This window comes from Mustela erminea, chromosome 11 (genome assembly GCF_009829155.1).
Source record: "Mustela erminea isolate mMusErm1 chromosome 11, mMusErm1.Pri, whole genome shotgun sequence".
Taxonomy (NCBI): Eukaryota; Metazoa; Chordata; class Mammalia; order Carnivora; family Mustelidae; genus Mustela; species Mustela erminea.
Window position 1 is genome coordinate 89835300 of NC_045624.1, and position 24198 is coordinate 89859497.

At 41.2% G+C, this 24198-nt stretch overlaps 1 protein-coding gene and 1 pseudogene across 1 annotated transcript in view; both read left to right on the forward strand.

Annotated features, from left to right (window-relative positions):
- The window catches only part of LOC116568780, a 48026-nt pseudogene extending 32351 nt beyond the window's left edge, over positions 1-15675 (forward strand).
- Positions 15676-24198, forward strand: part of DLD (dihydrolipoamide dehydrogenase) — a 31337-nt gene continuing 22814 nt past the window's right edge. Inside the window, exons 1-2 of the mRNA XM_032306030.1 lie at positions 15676-15814; positions 17937-18015. Of these exons, the coding sequence (XP_032161921.1) occupies positions 15776-15814; positions 17937-18015 (118 nt within the window). The 5' untranslated portion in view covers positions 15676-15775. The remainder of the gene's footprint in view (positions 15815-17936; positions 18016-24198) is intronic.

Genomic DNA, 24198 nt, shown 5'->3' on the forward strand with positions numbered 1-24198 from the left:
TTTGATTTTTTTTTTTTTCTTTAGGCCAAATCTAACAAGGTTTAAACTCTTTCCTGTGTATCTAAATTCTTTGCTTCTAATATATATTAAATTATTTCGTTGACTTGAAAATTCATAATACCACTGCAAACAACTATAAATTTAAACACATTTATTTCCAGCTTAAAGACATTTTCTTCAGAAGAATTTTGGGCAAAATACTTATCTTCAAAATATTTAACAACCCGTACTATGTGGTTCCTAAACAACCAGGAAGATCACTGGGCATAAACAATGAATACAACCTCGCCATTGTGTCCTGGCTGGAGACTGACCTGGCTTTAGCATAGTGTTCAACGAGAACCTGTTGATTTCTATCTTAAGGCAGGGATTTAAAACTTGAGAACTTACAAGAACCAAGTGAACGATGAATCTAGGTTGAGTGTAAGGCAAATACAAATTGGTGAGATCTGGTGAGACTTTAAAGTTTAACAGTCGCCCACGGAGTACAGTAACTACTTAACTTCAGCCAACTGTTGCCATTAGAAATGCAGACTGAAAGGAATCTCAGAATTGGGATTTGGGGATGATGGGCTGGGTGTGGACCAAGGGCGGTCTGTTGGCTCATCTGAGTTTTAAGCCCATTCTGAGCTTTCACTGGAAAAAGTACAGAAGGTTCTCATTTGTTTTGAATACCCTTTGGCCAAGATTGACTCAGAAGAAAGAAAAGCTGAGGACTCTTGCTTCTTTGAAAAACATCATTGTATTTTCTATAATAAGCCTTTGTTTATTTAGGTGTATATGAGCGGAATAATAGGAGAATTACACTGTTGGGTGAATGTTTATTGGTCCTATTTTAAGGAAACATGAACTTTATAGTAAACATAAAACTACATTGTGTTATACCTTACATAACTTATAATCTTTGACCTTTTCCTGACTCTTAGCTTTTGTACTCTTTTTAAAGAACTGAATTTTTTTTTCCCAATTAAAATCAAACATAAATGTAAGGAGGTAGAAGTGATTCTGGATGTCACTTCTGTTTCCTCTTGCCTCCCAGCTGGAACCATTCCAAATCAGTCCAATAGCAATTCTGCTCTTGAAAGCAGAAGAGGAAGGAATGGGAGAGAGAAGGAGAATAAGTGGAAATAGTAAGGAAGAGAGGGGGTCTACAATTTAATGAAAGTGAAAAAGTTATTTCTGTAAAACTAATGATGCAAGAGATTTAGCTCTTATCTCTCATTGCTTACTTATTTAATAAATATCTATTAAGTATCTATTATATATCAGGCACAGTTCTAGGCTCTGATGATAGAGTAGACAGGGTCCTTGCTCTCATACAGCTTTCATCCTAGTGGAGTTGATAATGACAAAGTACAAAAAAATAAGTGACTTAATTCCAGAGAGTTATTAGTGACTTGAGAGACAAGGGCGATGTGTCAAGGAGAAAGTGTGGAGGCCCCTTGTCTTTGTCAGCTCAGGCTACCATAACAAAATACAGTAGACTGGGTCGCTTAAACAACAGTCCTGGCAGCTAGCGGTCCAAGATCAGGGTGCCAGCATTGTTGGGTTCTGGTGAGAACTTTCTTTCTGACTTGAAGTTGGCCAACTTTTCACTGTGTCCACACATGTTGGAAAGAGTATGAGAGATTACAGTTTAGTGTCTCTTCTTATAAGAGCACCAATCCCATCATGAGGGCCCCACCCTCATGACCTCATCTAAATCTAATTATCTCCCAAAGGTGCCACCTCCAAACACGGGTCACATGGGATTTAAGCTTCAACATGTGATTATGGGGGTGGAGGACACAGTTCAGTATATACTATTCCATGCTTGGCTTCCCAAAATTCATGTCCATCTCACATGCAAAATTCATTCATTCCATCCAAACAAACCCCTAGAGTCTTAACTTGTTCCAGCATTAACTCTAAAGTCTAAAGTTCAAAGTCTCACCTTAATAACATCTAGATCAGGTATGGGTGAGACGCCAGGTACAATTCATCCTGAGGTAAAATTCCTCTCCGGCTGTGAACCTGTGAAACCAGACAAGATATGTGCTTCCAAAATGCAATGGTGGGACAGGCATAGGGTAGATATTCCCATTTCCAAAGGGAGAAATAGGAAAGAAGGAAGGTGTGATGGGTCTCAAGCAAGTCCCAAACTAAACAAGGCAAAGTCCTTAAGATCCAAAGAACTTAAAGCTTGAGAACGATCCTTTGGTTCAATGCTCTGTCCTCCCATCACCCCCACAACTCTATGGCACTTCCATATCCCTGTATTCCAGCAGGCATCTCTGCTAGACTCTCTGCCAGGGCCTCACCCTCTAAAAGGAGGAAGCGGCCTCATCCCTGGGCTCATGGTGGGAGCGGCAGATGATCTTTGAATCACCCCTGGTTTTATTCCTCTCTTTTCTTGAAGAATGACACGAGTTTACAGCCCTCCTTTACTCCATCCACTTTTCTCTGTGTCCTTTAGTCTCACCTGGCAGAGTTTCTGCTGAAACAATTCCATCCCTATTCCTAGCTTCTGCTGCAATGGATAATTAGATTCATGGTCATGTTCATGCTAATCTTCTTATCAAATGGTTCTTCAGCCACATCCCTAGCATTTTTTTTTTTTAAAGAACAAGCTTTGTCATTTTTTACAACATGGGTAGGCTGAGAATCTTCCAAATCTTGAAGCTTTTGTTCTGAAAAATTACATTGTTCAGAATTTAGCTAACCCACTCCATAATGTTGCTCTTTGGGATCAGTTTTGTGTGGCCAACCCACCTGCAGGAGCTTTTAATGACAGCGAGGCCCTTCCTTGAGCACATGTCCTAGATAACAGCCTGCAGAGTCACAAGTAAATGTAGGTTCCTGATAGGACTCCCCCAGTGACCTTGTGGTAAACCCTCTCCTCTCATCCTAGAGCCTTACCCTTATACACACCTTAGATAAGACCCTGCCCCCCAAGCTTACCAAGGCCTAGCTATTTTTGGTATGAATTGACCAATCTGGTCTTAGCCCAGGAACTTCAAAGCACTTCACCTGAGGACTCTAATAAAGGGATGTGTCTCAAGTCCTGCTGTGTTCTTTCCACCTGTACCCAGTCTTGACCTCGCCATGTGACCCCTCAAGGGGTTCTGTGTACCTCCTCCAGGACCTTTGAACACAAACTTCCCTATTTGCTTTCCCTTGCTGTATTTGGTTGAATCGTAGCTCACCTTCTGACAGCCAGGGGCTCTACTTACCAAATGTTAATTAAACAATTCATCTTTCTCCTTCATCTCACTGTGAGCAGTCAGGAGGAATCAAGCTGCTCCTTCAATGCTTTGCTTAGAAATCTCTTCAGCTAACCATCCAATTCCATCACTCACCAATGTCACCCTCCACAAAACGCTAGAGCACATTTCAGCCCAGTTCTTTGACATTTAATAACAGAGACTGCCTTTCCTGCAGGTTCCAATAACATGTTCTTCATTTCTGTCTGAGACCTCTCCAGAAATGTTCTTAACATCCACGTGTTCTAGCACGTACCTCAAAACTCTCCCAGCCTCTACTCATTGCCCAGTTCCAGAACTGCTTCCATATATTTAGGTATTTGTTAAAATAGCACCCTACTCTTGGTACCAAAATCTGTATTCATCAGCTTGGGCTGCCATAACAGAATACCACAGACTGGGTGGCTTCAACAACAGAAATTTATTTTCTCATAGTTCTAATGGCTAGAAGTCCAAGATCAAGTTTCCAGTGTGGTTGGGTCCTGGTGAGAGCTCTCTTTCCGGCTTGTCGATGACTGCTTTCTCTCTAGAGCGAGCTCTTTGGTGTTCCTTCTTAAAAAGGCAGTAATCCCTTCAGGATGTCTCTGTTCTCCTGGCCTCATCCACAGCACCTCTCTAGACTGGTGATCAAGGAAGCCTTCTTTAAAAGATAGCATTTGGACTGAGACCTACAGGATGAGAAAGAACCAGGTTCTCTTCTGATTCGTTTGCTGTTGTATTCTTGCTCCATAGAACAATGCTTGGTGGAAGGCTTAAATATCACTATGAATGAAAGTAAGAACAAATCAATGGCTAAAGCAAGCAATCTAAGTACAGATGGGAAAAGAGTCTTCCAGACAGAAAGACCAACAGTGCAAAGATCCAACAGTAAATAAGGTCTTAGCATGTTGTGGGTCAGAAAGAAAGCCAGTGTGTCTGGAAGACATGGAACTGGGGAATAGTGGAATGATATGAGCATGAAGAGGTAAGCAGTATTATCAGATGTTGCCTGGTGATCTGTACTTAAATATATTGTACCATTAAGGGATGAAATCTGGACTAGACTATCTGGATTCAAATCCCTGATTCATCACTCACTACCCATGGGACCTGGGGTAAGTGAGATAACTCTCTGAACCTCAGTCTCCTTGTGTATAAAATGGGAAAAATAACAATAAAGATAACGATAATAAATAGAAATAACAGTAAACAATAACACAAAACAATCAGCTTGCTTTGAAGATTGAGTTCATTTTAAAATGTACTCAAAAGGTCCCAATCACTGTGTATATGTGGCATGTTTCATAATGTTTATAGTTTGCTAGGAGGTTTATGCATCTTCTTACCACCGGTGTTCTGTCCTTTGTGAATTACCTTTTTTTTGTTCCTGTTGTTATTCACCAATTTTTCCACTGGAATATCCTGTTTTTAATTGTTTTCTGACTTCCCTTTGAATATTATGAATATTAAAACGTTGTTATGGGCATTGTAAATATTTTTCCTAGCTTTAATATGCCTTTCAATGGTGTTCATGGCACTTACTCCATTTAGAAATTTCAAAGGTTTATGTGTTCAATCTATTCTTGTACTATTTTAGTTTCTTAATCATATAAGGCATAAGAACATTTTCACATATTACACCTGTATTTCTTCTAATGCTTTGTACATTTTTACATCTAGATCTTTGTTTTAGTGGATTTTTAAAAAAAAAATAGTGACCTAACGGGGCGCCTGGGTGGCTCAGTCAATTAAGTGCCTGACTCTTGATTTCACCTCAGGTCATGATCTCAGGGCTATGAGATCGAGCCCTGAGTTGGTCTCCATGTGTCGGGCTCCATGCACTGGGCTAGAGACTGCTTAAGATTCTCTCTCCCTTTACCCTCCACAATTGAACTGTCTCTATCTCCCCTCCCAAAAAAAGGTGATATAGGGGTATTATCACTGTTAGCATTTTAGTAAATATCTTTTAATACATAAATACACATTTACCGATATATGCACATAATTTCATTATAAGTGTGATCAGAGGCAAACTAAACAGCTCTGTTAGCATCAACTATCACCCCTTCACTACCTACCCAGAAGGAAAGGGCTGGAGAAGAGAAGGTCCTCCAGAACGACTTCTGGAGGAGTAAGTGAGCTCATCCTTCTGCCTATTGGGAAGAGTCTTCCCCACCTCACCCCCAAGCAATGTGCTGTGGGTCTCCAAGAGAATCACTCACAGAGACTGGAGGTCCCGTGAGAAGGAACGACCCACCTCTTGATCCCTGGCTGGATACTAGCTGGGCAGCCAGCCACACATGCCGTCCCCTTTGGTGCTCCTGTGGGTGGAGAGTCAGCTGGGCATTCTAAGGAGAGCTCGATGGCTGTCCCCCGAGGGTAAGGGATTTTCTGTGTATTCTTGCGATTTCCTCAATCCCTTTTTTCTTTCCACCTCAAGCATGCACCAGTTGTTGCTTGGGTTACTTTAAGAAGTCCTCCAGCATGAGGAAAGCTGAGATTTTAAGGTGACATTCCTGAGAGAGGGATGTGGGAAGTCTCCTTGTTCTTGTTGACCCCAGAGCCAGGGAAGCAAAGAAAAGTGAGCATATTCCAGCTCTCAGACCAAACCAAATAAAATAGACCCCAAGTGAGCAGAAAATCTACTCTCCTTCTCCCGTGATCTTTTGAGTAGACTTCTTTTTTTTTTTTTTTTTTTTACCACAAAACATCATGTTTACATTTTTTGCCTACATTTCCTCACCACTCCATTTTCAATTTTTGAATTATCATTTCTACCTCTTTTTGGCTGAAATTTGCTGTTAGAGATTACCAGTGTCGGATACAAAGGTGCAACAATTAGGAATATTTTTGTTGCAAGTGATAGAACTTCCAAAACAAACTAGCATAAGCAAAAAGAGGAATGTATTAGCTCCTAAAACTTAGAAGTCCCTTGAACTAAGTGTAGGCATGGCTTCATCCAAGACTCCGGGGGAAAAAAAAAAAAAAAAAGAATAAAAAAGAGAAAGGAACCCCCCCCCCCAACCAAGGTGTCATTTTTCTCCTTTTATTGGCTATAAGTCCCTGCTGTTGGTTTCATCTTAGGGCCACGAACGGGGAGAAGGTACCTGCAATATCTCCAGTCCCTGTATCTACCTGCTTGGAAATTTAGAAAGAACAAGAGTATGTTTCACCTTCTAACTGTGTTCTAAGTCTCTGAACCAATCACTGTGGTCCCAAACAGTGGGACATATCCTCATGGAATTGGCCAGGCTTGAGTCACATGCTGCATTTCTAGCCTTTGGGGCAGAAATGTCCAAAAGATATAAAGTGGGGGTCAAAAATATAAAACACAAATGTAAGCCACATATGTAATCTTAAATGTTAATGGCCACACTTGTAAAAGTCAAAAGAAACAGAAAAAATGAAACTTAATTTATTTTATTTAACCTAATATATCCAAACTATTATCATTTAGCCAATATAAAATATTACTGATGAAGTGTTTTACATACTTTCCTTACACTACATCTTTTTTTTTTTAATTTATTTTCAGCGTTGCAGTATTCATTGTTTTTGCATCACACCCAGTGCTCTATGCAATCCGTGCCCTCTCCAATACCCACACCTGGTTTCCCCAACCTCCCACCCCCCCACACCCCTTCAAAACCCTCAGATTGTTTTTCAGAGTCCATAGTCTCTCATGGTTCACCTCCCCTTCCAATTTCCCTCAACTCCTCCTCTCCATCTCCCCTTGTCCTCCATGCTATTTATTATGCTCCACAAATAAGTGAAACCGTATGATAATTGACTTTCTCTGCTTGACTTATTTCACTCAGCATAATCTCTCTCTTCAATAAATGGTGTATATGTAGAAGAATGAAACTCGACCATTCTCTTACACCATACACAAAGATAAACTCAAAATGGATAAAAGACCTCAACATGAGACAGGAATCCATCAGAATCCTAGAGGAGAATATAGGCAGTAACCACTTTGATATCAGCCACAGCAACTTCTTTCAAGATATGTCTCCAAAGGCAAAGGAAACAAAAGCGAAAATGAACTTTTGGGACTTCATCAAAATCAAAAGCTTCTGGACAGCAAAGGAAACAGTCAACAAAACAAAGAGGCAACCCATGGAATGGGAGAAATGCAAATGACAGTACAGACAAAAGGTTGATATCCAGGATCTATAAAGAACTTCTCAAACTCAACACACACAAAACAGATAATCATGTCAAAAAATGGGCAGAAGATATGAACAGACACTTCTCCAATGAAGACACACAAATGGCTATCAGACACATGAAAAAATGTTCATCATCACTAGCCCTCAGGGAGATTCAAATTAAAACCACATTGAGATACCACATTACACCACTTAGAATGGCCAAAATTAGCAAGACAGGAAACAACATGTGTTGGAGAGGATGTGGAGAAAGGGGAACCCTCTTACACTGTTGGTGGGAATGCAAGTTGGTGCAGCCACTTTGGAGAACAGTGTGGAGATTCCTCAAGAAATTAAAAATAGAGCTTCCCTATGACCCTGCAACTGCACCACTGGGTATTTACCCCAAAGATATAGATGTAGTGAAAAGAAGGGCCATCTGTACCTCAATGTTTATAGCAGCAATGGCCACGGTTGCCAAACTGTGGAAAGAACCAAGATGCCCTTCAACGGACGAATGGATAAGGAAGACGTGGTCCACTTACACTACATCCTTAAAATCAGCATTTTAGCAAGGCTTCCAAGTGATGATAGTGTGTGTGTGTGTGTGTGTGTGTGTGTGTGTGTGTGTGTGTGTAGGAGGGGAATATCTCTGAAACAAACTTTGAGAAACACTGTCCTATAAACTCATTTCTTTCTTCTGTCTTCCCCAGATCACATTTATAGTGGTGGGAGTACTGAATAATGTCCTGAAATATATTTTAGCAATTGGAAATTGAAGGCAGGAGGGCACGTAGTGCATGGAGCACTGGGTGTTGTACATAACAAATGAGTCTTGGAACAGTGAAAAAAATAAAATTAAGATGTTAAAAAAGAAAATTGAAGGCAATGTTGCTACTTGTCAGAGCATTAGACTTGATGCTTTAATACTATTGCATGTTGCTGCCACCTGTTGGTCATAATACATATTGCAGTCACGTCAACAACAGGACAGGTTTTGGAGGTTTGTGAGCTCTTGACATTTCTGGCAACGCACCTTCTCAACTGGAGATGACTTTCCTTTGGAATTCCCTTTCATGCCAGAGCACAGAGAGTCTTCATAGTTTGTATTATGAATTCTCAGACTTACATTTACCAGGTTGATTTTTTTTTTCCTGTCTACTGCGGCACACAGATGTCTCCCCTCTTAAAACCCCTATTATCCATAGAAAAAGTCCTTACTTTTAAGAGATACATGTTGAAATAGTTACAGAACGAAATGATGTGACTACTGGGTTTTGCTTTAAAATGAAACAGGAGAGGAGCGCCTTGGTGGAGTCAGTTGGTTAAGCATTGGACTCTTGATTTCGGCTCAGGTCATGTTCTTGGGATCATGAGATCAAGCCCCGTGTCTGGCTACATGCTGAGCATGAAGTCTGCTTGAGATTCTCTCTCTCCCTCTGCCCCTGCCCCTGTTCATGCACACACATTCACACACACACACACACACACACACACACACATTCTCTCTCTCTCTCTCTCTCTCAAATAAATAAATGAAATGAAATGAAAAGGTGGTAATATATGTGAAAAATATTGGTGATGAGCGGATAATTGTTGAAGTTGGTGACGGATATGTGGAATTCACTCTACAATTCAGTCTATTTGTATGTGTTTGAAATTGTTCATGGGAATTAAATAAAAAAGAATAATAGGACCTTCCTTTTCTCACAGCATTGTATACAGGGTCAGACATCCTGTGGCTACTACCTGATTTATCAATTACCATGGGATAGAATTTTGGCATTTTTAGGAGACAGTTATTGTCTTTTTAAAAGATGAACTTGAAAGAATTCGCTGCACATGTTTCCAGAAAAATGTTCAATGGGAGCATGTTTTGGCTTACCGAATAAGACTTATTTTATCAGATAAATAATGAGAAAGCATAACACCACAGGCACAGGGAAAATTTGCAATTCTTTAAGAGAGGAAGAAAGAATGAATAGTGAAGAATCCTGCTTAATCACAGGGATTTCTATATTTCCACCCTATTTACATTTTTCACAGACGCTGTTCATTTAATCCCGTTACGTCAAGTTCATTCATTAAACCGCCCCTCTGTTCCTCCTCACATTCTGTCATGTCAAGAATAAGGTCCAGTTCCTCCCCACTTAATAAGTTTTCCATCACACCACCACAATTTTCTAGCTCTGTTAATTCTTGGATAAAGCAAAACCTCACCTCAACATGTATTTATTCCCATATGCTAAGTGTATGGTCACTTGGATTCTTTTTCTTTTGATTTCTTAGTGCCTAGGATGAACTCCTTAACTGGAAACGCACAGTGAAATATATTGAATGGAATAAAGCAAAGGGTATTTCCAGCTCCTCTCCCTTCGAGTACCATTTCCACTTGAAGGGGTTTAAATTCCATGAGAACAAGAACTGTGAAGAGGAAATCATCCATAAGCTGGCAGAAAGTGGCTTCAGAGACACACTCCAGTTCCCCAATTGCTCTTATCTTAGTCTCAGTGAGAGAGAAACAGGGAAAGAGACAGAGAGAGCCACAGGGAGAGGGAGAGCAAGAGAGGGAGAGAGGATGATGATGTCTAGGCAGCTACAAAGTGGAGAAGCATCAGGGATTTTTCAATTGGTTGAACAGATCAACCATATAATTGTGTGGCTCAAATCCATAACAATGGTTAGAAGCAGAGAATCACTTAATGAAAAGAATAAAGGACTTGAAGTGAGGAATCTTGGATATGAGCCCTGCCTTAATCACTTTGTAGATTTCTGGGTTTCCATTAGTTAATTTCATCACTCTAAAGCAGGGGTTTCTTCTTCTTCTCCTTTTTTTTTTTTTGGATCTGAAAAGATGACACTAATGCTACCAAACTTTGGGGACACTGTGTAGACCACGGCTAGTATTTGTGTGACAGAATCTCATAAACTATAAAATGCTAGTCACATAGCCACACTTAGACATCCTTTAAGATTCACACTTCATGACCACCTTAATCTCTCTCATGGAAAATGGACCCACAGAAACTCAAGTCAAGTGACTCCAAATGAATTTTGAACATGAATTCAACGAACCTGCTTGATATGTATCCCAGCCTGTGATAGCAATATGATAATGATTTCCCGTTCTGGGGACCTACTGTGTGCCAGGTGCACTATTGAAGTTTAAAAAAAGAATCCTTTTAACCGTCTTCAATGTAAACATTATTTTATTTCACAGATAAGGAAACAATCTAGAGAGATAAGCAAATTTGTAAGAGGGCACAAGCACATTTAATTATAGAAGGATTCAAGACCCGAAAGCTTATGCCCTTTCCTTCTACCACACCATAAATTACTATGCTTTTTTTTTTGGTCCCTTATTCCTATTTGCCCAGATGTCTCCATGCCTGAGAAATCATATTCTAGTTGGTTTTTCTCTCCTCTGTCAATATCCTACCACCTTCAAAGACCAACTGAAGTAATTAGATCTTGCATGGAGAGTTCCCTCAGGTCCTAGCCTGTTGTGATCTTTCCACCTCCAAATTCCTGTAGCTCTTATTTTTTCTGCTTACTTTCATGCACTCAGTAATGCTTTTGGAGTGCCTCTTACGTGCAAGTCGCTGTACTAGGCTTTGGGGTTCTACCAGCGAACAAAACCGACAGGAATCTTAGCCCGTGGGGAGCTTAGATCCTTGTGGCAGCAGAAAGATTTACAAAATAAACAGAAAATAATTCCACAGGAGGCTAGAAGATGGTCAGTGCCATGGAACAAAATGAAGCGGGAGTAGAGAGGAGGAGAAGCCTGGGGTTGGGGTCGGGGGAGTTGAAAGGCAGAGCTGTTATTCATTAGGGTGTCAGGACGGTCCTTGCTGAGAGAGTGTCATGTTTTGAGTAAAGACATTGCCTGATCTCCTCAACTAGATGAGGAAGGAGCTTTCTGATACCAGGGAGATTTGTGATAACGTGTCTGCCTTCCTTTCAGTGTCCTGCACAAAATTCTGTACCTTGTGACATGTGCAGTAAACGCTTGGCCCTTGTTGATTTATTGATTCTGCACACCAGTGGCCTAATATCTTCATATTTAGGATCATTTTGAAGCATGAACGGTCCATCCCTACCTTCCTACCCCACCATATACATTTCCTTGGTGGAGTTTCCTGCTTTTGCAGAAGTGAGGCGGGAGCAAGGGACATAATGGGAGAACACTGGCCCCTACTGGGCAGGTGGTGCTAGACACTTTTGACTCTAAATTATTTTCTATAGTACAGTGGGTAGTAACACCCACTGTTAACTACACAGTTTAACTCATTATTTCCTACTCAATCACCCACGACTACTTAGGTTAGCAATTTGATACGATTTTGATGTTTAAACATCATCTAAATAAATAAAATTGCTCAGGGGAAAAAAGGAGAAGATTAAGAAATGGTAGAACGGTTATTTCCTCAATAAAACCACAAAATTTCCAAAACAGGGGGCTGTAGGGCAGTAACTCTGGGCCCATATGAGCTGGTTAGTTTCAAAAGAGGTGGGGAAAGAAAAAAGATGCTCCAAGGAACTCTGTTCCCTACCAGTTAGTATGGTTTCCGGCAAGAATGGATGTCACGTAAATGTGGGGTGAGCCAGAGCACGCTGGAGTTTGTCACTTAGTGACCGCAGGACCTTAGCTTCATTATATAAATGCTCTGAGCTTCTGTTACCTTCCCTAAAAACTAAGGTTAACAATACCTGTCTTGCAGTGTTATGAGATTTTTTTTTTTTTAAACTAGTTCATTTAAAGCATCTGGCACACGGCAGTTTTTCAAAACATGGTCATGTACCAGTCATGATTCTGGGTTGCAAGTAATTTCAGAAATAATCTCTGGTTCATTTTTTGCCAAAAGGAATTTATTGGTAGGCTGAGAGCCACAGACCCAATGTAGTTTTGAGAAGAAGGCAGGGAGTTAGACAGCTCCAGATGAGATTTTCCACTGGAAGGGTCTGAATAGGACCCCGTCATTGTCACCAGCTCCACTGACATTGGAGTCACTGCAGCCACCAGCAGGATGAATCCCAAATTGCCAGTGTCTTTGCTCCATGCCTTTGGACTCATTGGATTGGCTGAGGTTCTGTGCCTGTTCTGGCTGGGGGCACCCAGGAGAGACAGGGGCGGCCATTTTGGCTTCCTAGTGGAGTCTGGTCTCACACAATGGCGATCCCTCAAACATAGAAAGGGGATTCCAATAAACAACAGCCCCCAAATAAGAAACTTCCACTACCAAGAGCTACTGTGACTGTTAAACATGGTTCTCTACAAGCCAACTCTTAGCAGCTCAGTGGAACATCTTTACAGCTAGAAAGATCTTGTAGCCCCCATTTTAAAGTTTGGGAAACAAAGGTCCCAAGAGATGACTTACACTGAATTGCACAGAAAGTGAAGAGCAATTACATCTAGAACTTGGGTTCCCTAATTGTCAGTCCAGTTCCCCTCACAACATTCTTTCCCATCTGTCAAATGAGCATGATGGTAAGGCTTACTGCCAGAAACACTTCTCACTGTTTGGGTCTCATTTCAAGCATCAGTCACTTTATTAGGGGTGACTTCTGTGTCCAAGTCCAACTAGCTCAACTCCCCTCTTAGATCACCGTAGCACTTCTCACAAATAGACATCTCTGTTTTATATGCTATATCCGCATTAGAATGTAAACTACAAGCAGGCAAGGACTGGGTCTGGTTTTTGTTCTGGGCTGCTTCCCCAGGTTTTAATACGGCACTCAGCCCACAGGGGACCCTCAGTGATTATTGGGTCAGTGAAGAAGTGATTGGATAAAGAAAGCCTGTGGACAATTCAGATGGTTATTAGAGTGCTTACTTCTTATTGCAGTGGTTACGACTCACACTATGAATGTCAGGTGGAAGTCTTTGACTTCTCACCAATTTGGGCTCCCCTTTTCTTTCTGTCTGTGCCCTTCACCTGATGGTCACTTGTCATTGACTCTGCTCTATCCCTCCACGCCCCCATCCCAGGACTGACCAGCAGGGAAGGGTTCCAGAATAATCCCTCCACTCACTTGAGGATCTGATTTCTTTTGCCAACCGTTCAGAAGATCCACTGATAAACCAGTTCACAGGGCTGGGGTGAGAATTAAGTGGAGAAATGATGGAAAGCCTCTAGCGCAGGGTTTTAGAACATCTGCTCAACAGATGTTGATTCCCCTACTCTCTTTTTCCTAAGGGGAGAATTGTAGCCAGCAACTGATTGCTTATTTTAATAGAGAATGTTTGGAATAGGAACAATAGGAATGCATCCCTTAATGGGAAGCCTTCAGGCCAGGAATTAGGGTAGTGGTTGGGTGGTGTAGAAATATTTTAAGGGAAGAGCCAGAAAAGGATCCCTTAAATCCCTCTGCATAGTCATCACCAGTTCTGCCTTTGTCTGAGGCAGTTTGGAGGAGAGTGGCAGTATATAAGGCAAATAAAAGTACGTTAACAAGTAGTACTTGGGACTTGCTTCATGCCAAGCACTGTATTCAGTGTACAATCTCTATGACAGCTCTTTCTCACTCTCCTTAGAAGATCTGTTTAAAGTGTTATCCTTTGAGAATGCATCTATCCCTAAAAGTGTCAATCACTGTCCATACGCCAGGAAACTTTCAAATCCATGCCCAAAGTTTCTCAGTCTTAAGACTTGTGTTTCCAGTAACTATTGAAAACCTCAAAAGGATTGTTCTGGCATCTCTGGCATTTCAGTGTCCTGCACAAAATTCTGTACCATGTGACATGCGCAATAAACGCTTGGCCTTCTTATTGCGAGTACCAGAGACTCTGCCTGAGAGACTTCTCTGGCTGCTGGTGCTCACTTAGCCCCTATCTCAGACAAGCCAGAAGTGCCAGGGAATTGAAATCCCTGGGAGAAGTCCTCAGCTAATGACTGATAGAAGTTGATGGATGTATTTTGAGTAGGACAACTCTGAAGTATGTACTATGCTATCCCCCAGAGGTCTCCGGTGAGTCTGAGCACAATTGTTCACAGTGGTGATCTACTCATTAACATATCTAAATGTTACCGTCCCTTTTTCATCTCCTATGGATGCTTGCTTGGATCATCTCTCAAACAAACTCGCTGCACTCAAATGCTTATCTCTGGGCCTCCCTCTAGGGGTAGTCAACTAAAACAGTGACCCATTAGATAATGGACTAAAGGCAGGAGTTGAGAATGGCTGCACACTTTTTACTATAGATCACTGGCTCTTTGGAGGTATCATTAATCATAAATATAAGTGGGAAAACAAGCATTTTAAAATAAGATATTGGATAATTGAAACTGAGGTGCTGGCAGGATCACCCAGTTGGACGTGTTCAGCAGACAATAGAAAATATGGAATTAGAGATTTGGAGAAAAGTACAGACTGGAGATAAGGATCTAGGAGTTATCCGTGTATGTAGGCAGGCGCTAAAGCCATGAAAATGTTTAAAATGGCTAAAAAGCTACGTTCAAAAGGAAGGACAGGGAGAATGGAATTTGGGTGACTATTAGCAGCGTCTATAACAAAAACTAAATAATCACCATTCCTACCTTCTCCCCTAGGACTGAGCATAGCTAGGTAATGTGTCATTTCTAACTAGTGTCTAAATCCACAGAGCCCAGCACAGTGCCTGGGCAATAAACGTCAAGAAATGCACAATTAGGTTTTATTCTATATAGCTATCACAAAACAAGAATCAGACCTTACACCTCAATACTCAGTCTTGACAATGTTTTCTTGGTTCCTCACGGAAACCTAAAATCTCATCCACGACCCCACCGAATTTTAATTTGCTCGAACTGAGAAAAGAGAGTGTTTTCTGTTTTGCCAGTTAGTTTAGAGTAGGATGTTGGTGATGCAACGTCTGCAGCCCCATCCCTTCCACAGCGTTTACTTTGGGGGGAGAGGTTAGTTATAAAGCATCATCTTTCCTCTGCGCGACCTCGGCGGTAGGAACCTCTCAGGGCCTCATCCAATTAACTGTAATGCTCCTTCATGTGGTTGCTGCGGAGGCGATGCCTGGAAAATGCTGAAATTCCTCAGTTTAGCAAAACCTAGAACCTCTCAATCCTCACTTTCTGCGGCGTGCATGAAGCAAACGATAGTCCTGTTGATTCATCTCGTCCTCCAAGTATAAGATCGCATTTCAATTCCCCACATTTCCCTAGCACCGGCAAAATGGTACCGCAATGCCGCGCTGCCAGAAAGCAGTACGCTTCTTACGACAGCGCACGACTCCGCGCCTGACAGGAACGCCTAGTCCCGCGGGCCCCGAGGGCGCGGACCAATCGCGCTGCTCCCGACCCATGACGTAAGCTGCGCCTGTGCATGCGCAGGGCGGGGAGACCTTGGCGAGGCGGCTGAGGAGCTTAGCGGACGGGGAACCACTGGCGGAAAGGAAAGTTGAGAGGCAAGATGCAGAGCTGGAGTCGTGTGTACTGCTCCTTGGCCAAGGTGAGGGCCGAGCGAGTGGGGTTGTGCCAAGCCAGAGGCGCAGAAGGGCCCTCTGACGGGGTCCGGGAGGCGGCCTAATTGGTGGGGTCGAGAGAAGCGGGCGCAGTGGCCGGGACCACTCGCGGCCCCGCCCCTGAGCAGGCTCTGGCCCGGCGGCGGTCAGAGCGGGGACCGGTGCGGTGAAGCCGCCCCGCCCGTTGTGTGACGGCCTGCAGTCCGCCCGCAAGCCTCGCGTCTGGGCCATGCGGGTCGTGCACAGGCCGCTTTACCTTGGCAGAGGAAGTAGAAATCGCGCTTGACCCGTCTGCTCTCTTCATACTCGCTACCTTTGACTAATCCTAATCCGAGCCCCTGCGTGGCATTGGGCAGGTAACCTTGGGGCCATTCCTTGAAACACCCAGAGGCAGTCAGCCCTGACAGGTGGCCCTGGGAATTCCTCAAAGGCCTCCTCCTTGTTTGCAGCTTCCAGCTAGTGTTCAGTGCCTTCTCTCCTAGAGGCTTGCATTTTTAGTCGCAGCTGCTTACCGTTAGGACAGCTTTCCCTCTTCGTCCACGTACCGAATACAGCCGGATTGTGTGCATGTGGGATCGTGGCTGGGGACTGCATTGGTGGACACCTTAACGGTAGCATAGTAGTCGGTCTCTTTGGTTCCCAGCATGAGTAATCCGGGCTCCTGAGAGTTAGTGTAATCTTACTTCTGGGCAGCATCAGTTAGTGTAATCTTACTTCTGGGACTAGAAGTTAGGACTGACGTTGCTCCTTTTTGGTTTGCTGTTCTGATCTCAGGTGCTTTGCGTTGCCTGGGAGGAGAGAACATTGCTACATGAGTGAGGGTTTCATCACTGCCTCCCATAAGAGCTATTGGCATTGTTTCTTTGTGTTTCACTGTTCATAGAAAAGAGTGGACATTCATAGAGATTGTTGTGGAGATTATGATGCACTTTGTGGAATTGTAGTAGCTCTTGAATGTCAGTAATAGTGCATTTTTCCAAGTGATCTTGTCTAATTTCCTATTCCCAATTAACTGTTCAGGAGCATTTTTATAGATGGGGTCAGGTAGTTGGAGTTAGGAAACAATAATTACAAGTAGAGGATTGTAATGTAAAGATTATTGAGTATTAAGTTAGAACTTTAAGAGCCCTTTTAAAATAAAGATATTTATTTGAAAGAGAGAGAGAGAGAGTGAGCGAGTGCACACAAGCCGGGGGTGGGGGAAGAGGCAGAGGGAGAAGTAGGCTCCCGAGTGAGCAGGGAGCCCCGTATGGGGCTCTGTCCCAGGACCCTGAGCCGAAAGCAGACACTTAACCACCACCCAGGTGCCCCTAGAATTTTTAAGAGTCTTAATTGTGGGCACCTGGGTGGCTCAGTGGGTTAAGCCGCTGCCTTCGGCTCAGGTCATGATCTCATGGTCCTGGGAACGAGTCCCGCATCGGGCTCTCTGCTCAGCAGGGAGCCTGCTTCCTCCTCTCTCTCTCTCTCTCTGCCTCTCTGCCTACTTGTGATCTCTCTCTGTCAAATAAATAAATAAAAAATCTTAAAAAAAAAAAGGAGTCTTAATTGTGACATTAAAATCCCTGGCACCAAAAATTAGCCATGCTTTCTGAAAATTTAATAACACTAATACCACTGAATTACACTTTTTTGTTGGGCTTTAGCCTGTATTGCTCTGAGATGGTTTATTGAATATTCATAATGAAAAGATAGTATGGGGAACTGGGGTTTTAAAGTTCAAGTAATGTTGTGATGAAAGAGGAGAAATTGGGACGCCTGGGTGGCTCAGTTGGTTAAGCGGCTGCCTTCAACTCAGGTCATGATACCTGGGTCCTGGGCTTGAGTTCCCCATTGGGCTCCTTGCTTGGCGGGGAGCCTGCTTTTCCCTCTGCCTGCTGCTCTCCCTGTTTGTGCTCTCTTTCTCTCTCTCTCTGACAAAGAAATAAATAAACTCTTAAAAAAAGAGAGAGAAATTGATACGTAACCTCTGTGTAGCAATGGAAGATACATAAATAATAAGTGCTTGACATATTTGCTCCCAAGTCCTTACATTTTCATTGACCTTCGGGAGTTCTGTTTTGAATTCATATTCTACATAATACAGCTTTTTTTTTTTTTCTTTTTTTCCAGAGAGGCCATTTTAGTCGGATATCTCATGGCTTACAGGGAGTTTCTGCAGTGCCTCTGAGAACTTATGCAGATCAACCAAGTAAGTATTTAGTAAAACAGTTTTTCCTCAGATTAATTCATAGTTCCATTGTGTTTAAATGTAAAAGTAAGTGAATGTTAGAACAACTAATAAGTAATCTGTCATAGAATTCATTTGTTCATGTGTTTATTCACTTAAATGTTTATTGAGCACCTAGTGTGTCTAGGTAGTGAACTAGGCAAAGCCCTGCTTTTTTGGAAAAAACAAACAATACTCAGGTAACAGGTAAATATTTTGGTTAGAGATTGAAAATAAAAGCAGGTAACTGGGAGTAAAAATGACTGTTGTAGATAGGATGTCAGGGCTTTTCTAAGGAGATGACATCTGAGTGAAGAGAGGGAGTGAGGTTATTTTAGGAGAGGGAAACAGCAGTGAGAAGAATCTGAGGTGAGAATTAGATTGTGAGGTTTAAGTCATTGCAGGAAGGCTGGTGTGGCTGGAGCGGAGACCCATAGGATGTGACAGCAGAGAGGTAAGCAGGGTGAAGGAGTTTGGATTTTACTCCCAGTGTAAAGGAAAAACCACTGAAGGATTTTGAGCAGGGGAGTTATTTTTAATGTTTACATTTAAAAAAAAGTTGAAATTCTGACAACTGTGTAAGAGTAAGCGTGTCGGTGGTTTGACACTGTTAGAATGGTGAGATGACTTTTTGACATCCCAATTGAAAATTCTGATGGGCTTGTCAAAAACGTTATTTTAAAGACGGAAGGATACACCCTGAAAGGAAACTATGGGATATGGGGAATATGGGTATTTTCTTTTTCTTTTTTTCTTTCTTTTTTTTTTAGTATTTTTGAAGTTTTTATAAAGGACATATATTTTGTTTTTTAAAACAGAAAGTTAATGGGCTTGTAGTAAGGCATTTTGGCCTCCCAGTACCACTGCATATTAGTTATTTGAAGTTATCTGTTTTTACATTTACCTGAATCACCCATATAAATAAAGTTGCATTAAAACTTTTTTGTAGAAACCATTAGTTGGGGGGAAGTATAACCATTAGTGTCCCTGCATTCTTGGAAATAATTTTATCCTGTACCTTAACTGCTGCCAGACTAGCATGATCTGAGATATTTTATTTCTGGAAAAAAGAGTAGTGGGAGGATTCCTGTCACCAGTGATCAACAGTGAATGATTTACCTAGCTTTAGAAAGGGCAAGAAATCCTTTAAAAAGTACTAATTTGTTGGTGGGGGAAACGGTTGGACCCATTATGCCTTTTTTAAAAAATGGTGTTTTTTAAAAATATTTTTAAAAAATAATTTAAAGTAAAAAAATAATTTTTAAACAATATCATATTTGTTTACAAAGGAATTTTTTAAAAATATTTTATTTATTTATTTGAGAGTGAGTGATCGAGTGGGAGGAAGGGGGAGTGAGAATCTGAAGCAGACTCTGCACTGAGTGTAGAGCCCAACATGGGGTGGATCCCATGACTGTGAGATCGTGACCTGAGTTGAAACCAAGAGTCTCCAGGCCTAAGTGACGGAGCCATCCAGCCTCCCCACCATTATTCTGTTTGTTCCTTTTTTTTCCTTATAGTTTTATTGGGGTATACTTGGCATATATCAGTTGTCTTTGTTAAATGGGAATAGTAATTTTTCTTAACTCAAGCAACAGGAGAAATGTTAGATTTTTGTTTCCAGAGCAGGTAATTAAAGACATTGTGGCTAATTCTTCACTTTTGGAGTTAATCAACAGCGATTTATTCAGTGCCTTCTATTTGGTAGTCTTTGAGCAGGATCTTAGATTTTCATGGAATGAGGGTAACCAAGTACTTGTGAATCAAAATTGTGTAGTGATTCCTTGACATTGAATAAATTTTAAATCCCTTAGTACTCACGTTAATACAGTGTGTGAAGTCTTTGGTTGCATGGAGTAACACGCATTGTGTGTTCATGTTTGTATTTATCTGAGGCATTTATTTATTATTTAAAAGATTTTATTTATTTTGGAGAATTGAGAGCGAGCGAGCCAGCACGCAAGCACATGTGTGCAAGCAGGGGGCAGGAGAAGGACAAGCAGACTCTGAGCTCCGGTGTGGAGCCGGAATTCAGGGCTTAAGCTCATGACCCTGAGATAATGACCTGAGCCGAAACCAAGAGTCAGACACTTAACTGAAACCAAGAGTCAAAACTGGCGTTTATTTAACAGCTGTCTTTCCCCCAAGGATTTACACTTTGTTAGGGCGGGGACTGTGATTGTTTAGCACCTGGAGTGGTACAGTAGGTACTCAGTACATATTTATTGAATAAATACGAGAAATGGAACCATGTCTGGTTTAGTTGTTGCTTTATCAGAATCACCCATTGTGGTGTCTGGTATGAAGTAAATCCCCAGCAACAGCTACACTAATAGTAACTGATTCCCTGAGCGCTTACTCCGCCTCAGGCAGTCTTTAATCCTTGTTGCCATCTGACAAGATAATGTGCTGCTATTTTCCCCATTTTATATGTGGAGGTGCTGAGTCAAGAGAGGTCCCAGCTAGGAAGTGACATAACTGGGAAGATTCCTCGACTCTAGAACCTCCATCTTAATCTCTGTTCTGTTTGGTCCGCTTCCAGGAAGTACTGGTTGATCAGACCAGCTTGAGAATTTCCAAGTTTATTATATATAATACAGTCCTGTTAAAACTTCTGGAAGGGGCACCTGAGTGGCTTAGTTGGTTAAGCATCTGCCTTCGTCTGATGTCATGATCCCAGGGTCCAGGATTGAGTCCAGAACCAGGCTTCTTGTTCAGTGGGGAACCTGCTTCCCCTGCACCCCGCACACACTGTGTTCTTTCTTGTGCACTCTTGCTCATGCTCTCTCTCTCGAATAAATAAATATAGTCTTAAAAAAAATCTGGAAGATGTTTGAATATCTGTATGAATGAAGTTCCTCAAAATTTGAAGAGTAATGTGTATTATTGATAGGACCTTCCATTTCATGACCGGAATGAACTCCTAGTCCTTAAGACACTCACATTTGCTACATTCATTCATTCATTAGTTCAACAAATAGAGAATATGTAATATGCACTATGTGCTGGTTATTGGGCTGGTAGTGAATGAGTCAGACAGGATGCAGCTTTTATAGAGTTTATAGTCCATTTGGGGAAGACAAACATCCAGTAAGCAATTGTGATAATGACTCCACAGGCTAAGCATAGGGAGCTATGAAATCTGTATGTGGATTGTGAATGGTCACGGAGTTCTCTTCTAAGGAAATGATGTTGATATCTGAAACAGGTTGATGTGGGAGTGGGTCTGGGAAGAGGTGTTCAGGTAGAAGGAACAGCATGTGGGAGTATTTCAATGTGAGAAGGAGCTTAGTGTCTTTGAGGAGCTTGGAAAGGGCCAGTGTGCCTAATGTTTGTTGAAGATGGGTTGATGATCTCTGCAGATAATGAAAGACTCTAACTCTCTTTTAAGGGCAGTTGGAAGCCATTGGAATGGTTTAAGCAGAGGCATGATAGTGGTTTGTTTTTAAAGTCATTCTGGTTACAGATTAGCGTTTTTATTGTAATGGTTTTTCTTCCTCTCTCATTAGACTATAAGAATCAGGGCTGTGTTTTTTATAGATATCCCTGGACCTTAGAGTAGTGTCTAATGTGAAATGCATGCTGTCAGCATTTATTTCTAGGTAGATGGAACAGAATGTACATAGGTAGACCAGTGTAATTCTGTAGGTGTAAGCTAACAGTAATTCATTGTTGCTGAAGCTTAAACTGAGTGGTATTGGTGCATGAGCAGAGTGTGGTGGGCGATGAGGCTAAGGAAGAGGTTTGGATGCTGCATTTAGGAGCTTGGATTTTATCCAAGAGAGGGGGAAACCTTCCTTAGCACCTGGCACAGTTGCTAGTGTTCAATAAATGTTTGTTGACTGAGAAAGAAAGGGAAACCAATGAAGGAGGAGAGAGTAGTATCTGAGTCAGATTTTAGTGAAAGATAACAATGGGGTAGCAGTGTATAGGGTGAGAGTAAGATTGGAGGCTGTGAGATTGGGAGGTGGATCTGGGAAGGGAAGAAACATGTATTGAGTGTCTTCATGTGCACCTGCCCTCCTCCCAGGGTCTTGACAGACATTATGTCTGACCTCACAACGGTGGGATGTAGGTATTACTGTCACTTATTCCTATGTTACATCAAAGTCAGAGAGATTAAATTATTTCCCAAGGATTTAGGAAGAGGTAGAAGCCCATATTTGAACTCCAGTTTTTCTTTTTTTTTAAAAAAAACTTTATATCCTTTTTGTCTTTAAGTATATTTCTCCTTCTTAATGTGTTAGGGGAGGTTGTAGAGTTATCATCAGAAAGCAGAGTATTAGAATTTAGAATTTTAGAAGCTGAGTGGTTTGGGGTGATGACATTACTAGTTGGGCAGCCTAATGCGGGTTATTTAGTTACTCTTAGCCTTATTTTCTCCCTGTGAAATAGAGGTATAATAATTGTGTCATGAGACAAAAGGAGGCTTAAATAAGACAACAGGAAACATTTAGCTCACTGCCTGGTACAGGGTATTACCCATATGGTAGTTACTGTCTCAGAATGACTTGTCAGTATATATCTTGCAACTGGTTGATGACTGTAATTGATTTGTAACTTGACACATTGACTTCAGTGGTAGCCTTGATAACATGGTGTGCTTATTTTCCTCACAATGATACTGTAAGTAACATTAGTAGAATACTTTATCCTGCTTTTTCTCCTTCAGTTCATTTCATGGCATTAACTGCTATGTCTGTTGAAGTTAGTCACTCCTGACTGTACCCCATTATTTTTTAAAGTATGGACCTGATAGCTTTCTCCAGTTAGTTCACTGCCTCCTAATACGAATTGCTATCCAGCTATCTTCTGCCATATTTCTAACTTAGTCATCTTTCTCTCATGATACCAATTTGTATATCCTGTTCAGTTTTTCTTTTCCATTCTGAAAGGCTAATGCTAATTTTGTAAAACTTTTCATCAGATACTCCTTGATCTGTTTCACTGAACAATTGGTCTATATCCTGATTTTTAAAACTGTATGTGAAAACCAAACCAACAAATGCTTTTTGACAAGGGTATGGTGCGTCAGAATATTGTGTTGTACACTTTACTTGCATGCAGCTTTTGGTACAAGTGAGAGCCAACTGGTTGGTTTTTCTAACATTTTATTGTGAAAAATTGCAGACATTTTAGACAAGTTTTAAGAATTTTTCAGTGAACACTCAGATTCTTCCACTAACATTTTACTGTACTTAAATTATCACAGATCTGTTCTTTCATTTACCTATCAGTCCACCTTTTTTGATACATTTCCAAGTATATTGAAGATATCCCCTAAATATTGGCTTGCTTTTGAATGTTTGTCACAGAATCACACCCTCCTATATTCTCCACTGACCCATCTGTAGATAAGACTTTACATTTCCCCTTCTTTTTTTCTTTTTTTCTTTTTTTTTTTTTTGTGTGTGCTCCATAGTACATTAGTGGTATTCTGATGGAATGGTGCATACAGTATCTTCAGTGAGAGGTGACTAGTTCTGAATTTCTTGTATTTTGTAAACTTAAGAAAAAAAAAACCTAAGATTACATTGGGAAATGAAACTCAACTTTTTTGGGCTTTTCTGTATTTAAATTTAAGTGTAAATTTAAATTTACATATTTTAATCAGAAAAGATGTTAAAAATTCAACAAAAAAATCCTGTTTTTCTAGCTTGTGTTTCATTACTGTGCATTAAAAATTAGAACCCAAATTAAGGGATGCTGTTTAGGCCATCATTTTGTTCAAAATTTGAAAATAGATATACGTTTTCTTATGTACTTAATTCTGAACATGAACCAGGGAACCAAGCAGTATAGCCAAAGACCACAAATGAATCAGTGAAAATGGAAGCAATAGTTTTTTCATGTATTGGACGGACTGTCTATTTTTTTTCATGTACTGAGTTATCCTAATTATCATCCGTTATAACCAAGAAGAATCAGTCCTTTTATTTATTCAGTAGGAAGGATTCTTAGATTTTGTCAGTTGGATAACTTCTTAGTTATCTTCCATCGCTGAGGTTCTGTGATTCTTTTCAGGCCAGCAAAGGTTTTTTGATGATACTAGTACTCCCATGCTTGGGGGAGTGGTGTTTTTTTGGAGAGGGGGTGACCAGAAGTTAAAATTTGGCATCTTCATAGTTCAGAATATAGCTACCATATAGCAAATACTTATTATGT